The sequence below is a fragment of the Vitis riparia genome, chromosome 1 (assembly GCF_004353265.1).
Source record: "Vitis riparia cultivar Riparia Gloire de Montpellier isolate 1030 chromosome 1, EGFV_Vit.rip_1.0, whole genome shotgun sequence".
Lineage (NCBI taxonomy): Eukaryota > Viridiplantae > Streptophyta > Magnoliopsida > Vitales > Vitaceae > Vitis > Vitis riparia.
In genome coordinates this window covers 4,204,028-4,212,686 of record NC_048431.1, presented here as the reverse complement: position 1 = coordinate 4,212,686, position 8,659 = coordinate 4,204,028, and the positions used below count along the sequence as shown (strand labels likewise).

The 8,659-nt window shown below is 35.4% G+C and overlaps 2 protein-coding genes across 2 annotated transcripts; both read left to right on the top strand.

The window, feature by feature from the left end:
* Positions 1-28: 28 nt before the first annotated feature.
* On the top strand, positions 29-472 carry LOC117914770. Its single transcript, XM_034830234.1, has one exon. The coding sequence runs from the start codon at positions 29-31 to the stop codon at positions 470-472; it is 444 nt and encodes a 147-aa protein (XP_034686125.1).
* A 1,924-nt stretch (positions 473-2,396) lies between these two features.
* LOC117926066 lies at positions 2,397-3,118 on the top strand. The gene has a single exon (XM_034845153.1). It carries the CDS (start codon positions 2,535-2,537, stop codon positions 2,979-2,981), a length of 447 nt encoding a protein of 148 aa, XP_034701044.1. The 5' UTR covers positions 2,397-2,534; the 3' UTR covers positions 2,982-3,118.
* The last annotated feature ends 5,541 nt before the right edge of the window (positions 3,119-8,659 follow it).

The following is an 8,659-nucleotide window of genomic DNA, read 5'->3' as shown; positions in this document are numbered from 1 at the left end:
TCGTCTCAACTTCCCCACCTCCAAATCGATGGAAGCTGCATCCTCCCTTTGTTGTTCCCATGCACTCCCACCACGTCCCTTTCCGGGAAACCCTCGACGGCGGCAAAAGAAGCTCCCCGGTGTGATTCTAGCGTCGAAGAGAGATGCCCATGATCGAGACTACGGCGGTCGAATCGTGGATGAAAGCATGATTGTTCTCAGAAAGAGAATCCACGAAATCGAGATGATTGAAGGGAAGAACGAAGCCCCGACTGACTGGATGGATTGGGAGAAGCGATATTACAACACTAATTACTACTCCGACATTTGTGAGGCCATGGCGGTTTTCCAATCCCAACTGATGAATACCAGACCAAGCCTGGCTTTGGGTATGGTGGCTCTCATTGCATTCAGCCTACCCACATCTGTGGGGTTTGTTTTATTTCATTTGGCGGAGATAGCCAAAGGGACCATCACAGGGGTTCATCTTTAATCATTATTTGTACAAAGCCAGGTTGTTGCCTGCGTAGATATTGAATTTTTTTGTTGTATATGTCACCTCTGATTCATAAAAACCATTGACAAAAGGAGAAGCTTCAACGCTAATAAGTAATAATAGCATATAATTTACGCTGGCTGAAGTTTGAATTATCTACTCAAGGCAATGATGAGAAGGCGTGGAAGCAAAAAAGTTTAGTCCAAGTTAGTTTACCGGTAAACACTCAATGATCTTTTGCGTAGTCCTCACATTCAATTTAAATAGTTTGATTTCATCAAATTTTGTAGCCACATTTTTCTCCTAAATGCACGCACTACTCCTGTGGCTCCCCGACAAGCCGTCCACGTCAAGAAAGATTTTAATATGTTGCGGTCGATATTAGAAACGTAAATTAGAAATTCCATAATTTGATGGAGTGCATATCCAAATGTAGTTAATACGAGGATATGCTTCATAATTAATTCCTAGCATAAATGGTAAAATTTCAGTCATTTTCATTCATCTCCTATGGTCTTAATTTATTTTTATTTTTTAAAGTAAATTCAACCCTAAATCATGTCCAAATTTTCAATAATTTGTTGTACTAGGATTTCCTGCCATACCCCACATGCCAAGCACATGGATGTTACATGTGATTTAATTTTATGTAATATTATAATTGTTACAAAATAATGAGAATATACTATAAAAAATAAAATAAATAAAATAAAATAAAGATGAAGAAAACCACGGGTAGAAAAAAAGAAAATTCACTATATTAAAAATTCAAAAATTAGTACAAAAGCAAAAAGATGCAAGTTTCACCATATGTCAAAAATTGATATAAAAAGGAAGTTTCACCGTATGTCAAAAATTGATATAAAAAGAAAGATACGTGAGCGTCTACAACAAAAACATAAAAATAATCATTATAATTTTAGTTTCATTACATATAAGATATGAGCTTTTTAAATTTAATCAAATAGAATTTGGATCACTAAACTCCAACAGTAATATTAATTAATTTATCTAATTTAATTTATTTTAAAATAAAATTCTGATTTTTAATTTTATCTTTTTATTATTATTATTATTATTATTATTATAGTCATAATCATCATCATCCATCTTTAGTAAAAAAATTAGGTGGGTTGTTGCACTTCATTGCATAAGCCTAACTTTTTCTTTGTTTGTATTTAGATTTTTCATTATTTAACACACTCAACAGGTCACATCAGATAACGTTACATTTGAATAAATATTGATCCTTCATATTTTCTCATATCTACCGAATCCGATGAAGTGGAATCTAAAGGGAAACAGTAAACTTCTGGTAGATAGATGCATCAGATCCAATTCAGCCCAGTAGTCTTCCAATCTTTCCGCCCGATTTCTTAATCTTATAAATTCTCCATTTTCTATTTATTTGTACCAAGTCATAATCAAGACACAGTGCATCAACAATAAACAAAGGCGCCGTCCCTTTCAGAGTCAACCAAAAGCCACGATGCCGCTTCCCAACACCCAAACGGGAAGGCGGCCTTATCTTCTCGGGGTCCCAAGCTTTCTTGCATTCAGATCTCATCGTTAAATTTTCTGGTAACTTTCTAGATTCATGCACGATCTCTTGATGAATCAAATACCACACAGTACGAGAGACTGTTTTATTCTAATGTATTTCCAATTAATTATACTTCTATTTTCTAACCATTCTATTCGATCAACATCAACCATCAATCATGGGGTTTTCTTTATACCTTCCCACCCACTTCTTGCAATTCTTAAATCTCCGAATATAATTTAGAAAAGACTAAGCCAGATGTCAGTTTCTGGGCGGGCGCAGCTCCCCGGAATTAACTCTCAGGAAAACGCGCAAAAGGATAGGTGTCTCTGTTACACAACACGGTTTGCCCACATTCCTTATCTCCTAAGTTTCGGTTCATGAACCCTAGGGGCCCTGAGTCACATGCCTACCACCACCCCTTTTTTCTAATATATATATAGTATACTTTAGATGGGATCAAGATGCCTGAGATAATTAATACCATCTCCCAATTATTCTCCAACTTCTAGTTCAATGGAATCAGCTTGCCTTTGTTCAACTGCTCTCCCTCTTGGCCCATTTTCGAAGTTCCGGGGAGGGAATGATTGCGGGAAGAAGAGAGGCTCCACGACAAGAGTTTCTGCGTGGAGAAGATCTGACCACCAAAATCATGGGGGTCGGCTAGTGGATGAAAATTTGATTGTTCTTAGGAAGCGAATTCACGAGATGAAGATGGTGGAGAGGAACTATGAACCGCCGGAGGATTGGATGGAATGGGAGAAGCACTTCTACACTAGTTACGATGCGTTTATATGTGATGCAATGGGGTTGTTGCAGTCCCAGTTGATGAATACCAGGCCCAGCTTGGTTCTTGGGATGTTGGCTATGATCACACTCAGCGTCCCGACCTCCGCTGCTCTCATCCTCGGCCATTTTGTGGAGATCACCAAGTGGGTCTTTGCCGGGATTCATCTGAATTAGCGGCGTATATACAGAGCCAAAACTGAATCATTTGGTTACGTTTTTGTTTACACTTTTCTTCTACTTTTATCTGGATCTGAATTTTGTATCCATTAACTAATATTAGGATCTTTAATGACACTTTTTTTTTCCTAATTTCTTCTGACTACTTTCTGACTGTGAGCCTGTGAATAGCGTAGCTTTTCATATACTTGGATTAAAAAATATGTAAAGCAAAAATCATTTTAACTACAGAACATATCTCCATGATCAGGGATGATGAAATATGAAACACAAATGGTCTCAGAGCGTTCTGATTTGAAAGTTTTAATCAATGTTGGAACCCATAGAGTTTTCGATCCCCTGGGCCTCAGATGGTTGGTGAGTCGTCATTGAATTCGCCCATTTGTCCGCTTATAGCAAGTCCTGTGGCATTTATTAACCTCGGATGCAAGTGGTTCTTTGTCTGTTATGTGCGAAATTTTGGATTTTTGATATTTACACCGCCCTTCTAAAAACAAATTATATATATAAAAAAAAAACCAATAAAAATATTTTCAAATTTATAACAAGTTATAGAATATCAATAAAAGGTTTATTCAGTGTTTATAAATTGTAGAATTATTTCTTCCAAAGTTTGGTGTAATACAAGTCCGATGGGATGTTGAAGGGTTTGGATTATATTAGTAGGAAAGTCTTGTTGATGATAGATATCATATCACATTCGGAGGGAAGAAAAGCTTGGTTGTTGTATATATAAAATCAATGGAGCTTAATTAAACAATCATTTGAGTCAACGTATCACCACTCTAAAAAATTTGGACAGATGGTTCATGGCTGTTATGGCAGGGAACTTGCTCATCGGACTTCTAGATTGACGTCGGTTATTAATTTAGAGTATGAAGCTCTGTATGGAGTTTGACTACACAAATTAGAACCTTCTAAGAACATGAAAGTGACTTGCCATGGATGCTCCTGCCCAGTAATTACAACCAACGGAATTACCAAAAATCCAAAGTTTCAACATTAGCAAGTCATTCCGGCTACAAGAAGGCCACTGCCTGGTCAAAAATTGGGATTTGCTTATTCCTTATAATGCCCTAGAACAATCACAATACCAGCCCATGGCATACCAATCTATGACAGCCATCAGAGGACTTTTTTCCATTACTGAATATCAGATCAGTCACCAACAAGCTAGGGAACTCTATAAAGACATTGAGAGAAGGGCATGGCAGCAGGCCCATTCTTCATAGTTCATACCCCCCATAGTCCATAAATGGAACTGAGAAAGCTGTCTGCTGGTTTGAGTCACGTAAAGCCCACTGCAGTGCAGCTCCATCATGGTGACCCCATATCCAGGGCTCTGCACCTGCATGCACCTCTTGACGTTGTGGGGAATGGCCTAGCAATATCAAAACACATAATATGAATTGTATTAGAGTCAGGGAAGTTATAAAAGTGTTCATGAAGAACTGGGTATACAGAAAAAGTAATTAATTTAAGCTCAAATTATAGATACAAGATCATTGAGTGCTGTGGAATACAAGGGAGCTCCCTTCAGTCCAAGACGTGACAGCCATAACTGAACGCAGCTCCTGCATCGTTGGATCAAAAAACCATCAACTTTTCCAGGCGTATGTGATGAGTTCTTGAAGCAACGAGTCAGCAGCCACGTATCAGCCTTGAAGCTGTCTCGGACTGGACTAAAGAGAGCTCCTTCTTCCACAAAACCCTCCCACTGTATCACTTCAAAAGAAAAATCAAACACAGCCACCTAAAACCAAAACAAAACCAAAATAATCAGTTGCTTGTGAGTTGAAAAGAAAAGAAAAACAAAAGGACACGATCTTGCATGGAAGCAACGCGGGCAAAATTCACCGGATATCAGGAACTAATACTAAAACCACTAATAAAAGGCCTGTTCACTGTCATGTGACTGTGCCTTTTTGAGAGTTGGTGGGGGTGAGGTAGGGAGGATGGAAAGGGTAGGTACGAGGAAGAAAGGAGGAAATTGAGGGACTATAAATAATAAATGAGATCAGGAGACAGGGAAATCTGTGGGAATGCTGAGCTATAGATTCAGGGTAGTCATTATATCTTGTTTGAATTTTCTCGAATATCGTAGACAAGTCCATAAGTTTCGTACTATTATTCTCTCCCCAAAAAAATGAATTAAACTTTTCGTACACTCATAACATTCAATCATCCAGATGGACGGCTGTAATGATCCTAGGGGGGGGGAGTTTAGCGTTAGGCTGATAGCAGATGAAACGACCTTTCTTTAGAAGGACAATGCTTAGCTAAGAGTGTTCTGAAAAGTGGCTGCCCGCATTTTGTTCAAGCATGCCCATTGCTATTCATTGCAGTCACACAACCATTCATCTGGGTTTTTGGCTGCTGGTGCAAGCAGATTCCCACCACCCATTCTCTGGTTCTCTGGTTTTTCTATCATTGATTGCTTTCATCTCCCTAACCATGAACATGTGGCATATTTTCTAAGACTTGATTTTCCCTTATACTATTTGCATGCAGATAGCCCCTGAATATTTTTCCGAACACAACTTAATGCTGCAATTGTTTAATTATTCAAAGACCCATTCTCATAAAATATCGTTATTTTGCAACCCAAAAATAAAATTGAAAACTATAAATAAGAAATTAGGTCCTTGGAGTTGGGACTTGGGACAACCAGGCTGGTTACTTTCCAGCCATGCATTTGGGGGAAAGGAAGCCCCCCACAGAAAGGATTGATGTGCTGGGTGGTGCATTGATGACATGTTGAAGAAGACTTGGGGAAGTATCGAGTAGACTGTACCCGTAAGGAAAAGATGAAGAGTTGCAGACTGGTTGGCATTTGCACACAGTGAGAGAGCAGGTGAGAGGGAAGAATCATAACCGAGTGCACCGTCTTGTCATTTCATTTGTTTGCAGTCTGCTCTATTTTCTTGATTTCCAGTACAATATATAATTTGTTGCCTTGTTTTGGAGTCGTGTGTATATATACATATATACATATATAGTACTTCCCATTATTTCATACCACAGTAGTGCTGACAACCCTTTCCCCTCTGGGTAATCTCATGTTTTCCTTTTTTACTTCCAATATGACTGCGTGTTCTTCTTAGCTCTCTGTATTTTCCGAAAATGGTGTACATGGAGGGATAATAAGCAAGAAAAAAAAAATCAAAATAAAAAACGAAGTGTTAAGAACTTGTATATATTCTTATTGGATTAATGGAATATAACTCAAAATAAATGCTCCAATTTTATTTTTATTTTTCTCTAGCAGTAACCTTCTATTTTTCCACTCATACAAAATATATTTTTAACTATTTTTTTTTTTCCTGCTAGACAAAAGGTAAGCTCTAGGGTTCATGAACTGAACTATTCAATTTCACTCTTTACCTGTGTTAAATTCCTCAATTTTTATGAGAATCATTTCTCCATTTTTTTTTTTTTTAAGCAATAACGGTATATTATTTTAACAATTCATTTCCATATCCTGGAAATAAAAATAATTTTTTCTTGGTTTCATTGTGAAAAATATATAAATATATAAATATAATTAAAATTTCTCAAAAAATTTATATTTTTAAATTATTTAATTTTTACATAATATAAAAAAAATAAAAATAAAATTGAAAAAATATATAAAAATAATGTATTAAATTTTAATCCATTTTTTATTTTCTTCCATTTTTTTTCTTTCCTCTGTTTTTCTATAATTAAAATAAGTGTTCAGTGTTGAAGCCTGACCAAAAAGGGAAAAAGAAAAGCAAACTTGGGCCAGGTCTGGGCAGATTTTAAAGCTCAAAATTGTTTGGGCTGGGCTTCAATGTGGAGTTAGCCCAAGCAAAATGAGGCACCACCTGGATTCTGCGCTACTGTGCAAGAAATGCCCCACTGAAATGATGTAGACGTTTGAAATTTTAATAGAAATTGAATTTTCAATTTAAATAATTTCGGAATCCAAGACTGATGGATGGAACATTATTAGTAAATACAAATGAACGGAAATCACCCTGCAGTTGTATCCCAAGGTGGTCTGGGGACCCAAAGAATATGGACCAAGTAAACAGTACTTGATCTGGGTCGCAAATATTGGCCACTGGTTCTTTGGGGCCCAGCCCACCATATAAAGAAATTTAAGGCCATGTTTCAAACACATTACTTATCAATTGTTCCCAAAATAGAGAATTATTTTAAAAACAAAGAACGATATCTCACATCAAACAGGTAGAAAGTTCCTGTAAGTATGAACTATTTTTAACTACATAAACACATTTTAAAGTTATGAAAGCTCATTTGGATTCAAAGCAGACAATATTTACACAATTAAAAACGGGTCATTGCAAATGATATCAAAGTCCATTCTTGACCCAAGGTGTCAGGGATTTATTTGACCCTGTAAGGAATGTTTGTCTAACTTTTGATATCTACACGATTCATTTCACTTATTTTTCTTTATTATATAAAGATTGAATAAATAATTTTAAAATACATGAATTTTTAACTAAAAATAACTATTTTGAATTTCTTTTATATTTTTTCTAAAAAATCAAATATGAGAAAATCATTTTTCTTAATAATTATTTTATTTTCTTAATATTTTTTAGGAACTAAGCATTAATAAATTTTATTTATTTTCTTAAAACTCTTTCAAAAAGTATAAATAAAATAAGTTTAAAGGAAAGGAACTAAAGAAAAAACTATAAATAAAAAAAAAACTTGTAAAATATTTCTCATATTTAATTATATATGGAAAAAAAATTCTAATTAATATCATAAAAATAATGTTTTTTAAATACAAATTTTAATATAATAATGGTATTATTGCTGAAATTCTTTTGGTCTATGCGTTTATAGATACAAACTACGATACAACTTCCATGGATGAACTTGGGTGAGGCCCATTAGGCCCATCATCCACAAGCCTACTTTTCTACATGATCCTTTTTCTTTTAGTCATAAAGAGAAAAAGGAAAAATAAGATGTACTATTAATTTTTAAAGACTCGTTACCAGGGCCAAGAGAAGTTAAAACAAAATTTAAAACGTAAGTCTATGCTTTAAGTCAACACTACTAATTTTATAAAAAAAATCAAAATAAAAAATATATTCGAATGTTAGGATTTGTTTAGATACATTTCTTATTTTCGATTTTTAAAAATAGAAATTATTCTATAAAAAAAAAAAATAGAAACTCTTAGGTAGAAAATTTAGACTTATAACTTTAAAAATTATTTTTGTAATTTATTAGATAAGATATAATGTTTATGTTTTTCGTGTGAATTTGAATAATCCACGTGGTCCAATCTCTCCATCCTACTTATGTTATTGTGAAAGAATTGTTATATGGTTTATTGATTCGAGTAAAATGTTCATATCGACACAACCGAACCCAGCCAAGTAGGGTGACGACCCCACAAAGGCCCATCATCCACGGTAGGCCCAATACAACGTAAAACTCAAATCCTGAAGGGGTACTTCCGTCATTTCTCTGGAAGAGTTTAACAACTACTTCTTAACGAACTTTTGATTCCCCTTGTTGATCAACAAATCCCATGCCGACACGTTTCATTTTTCTTTCCCGCCAGAATCCTTTCTCCTTCGTTCATATAGAAAATCTGCAACCTAAACCCTAAAAATCTTCCGGACCTACCATTAATGGCGTACTCTCTTCTCACTTCTCTCATC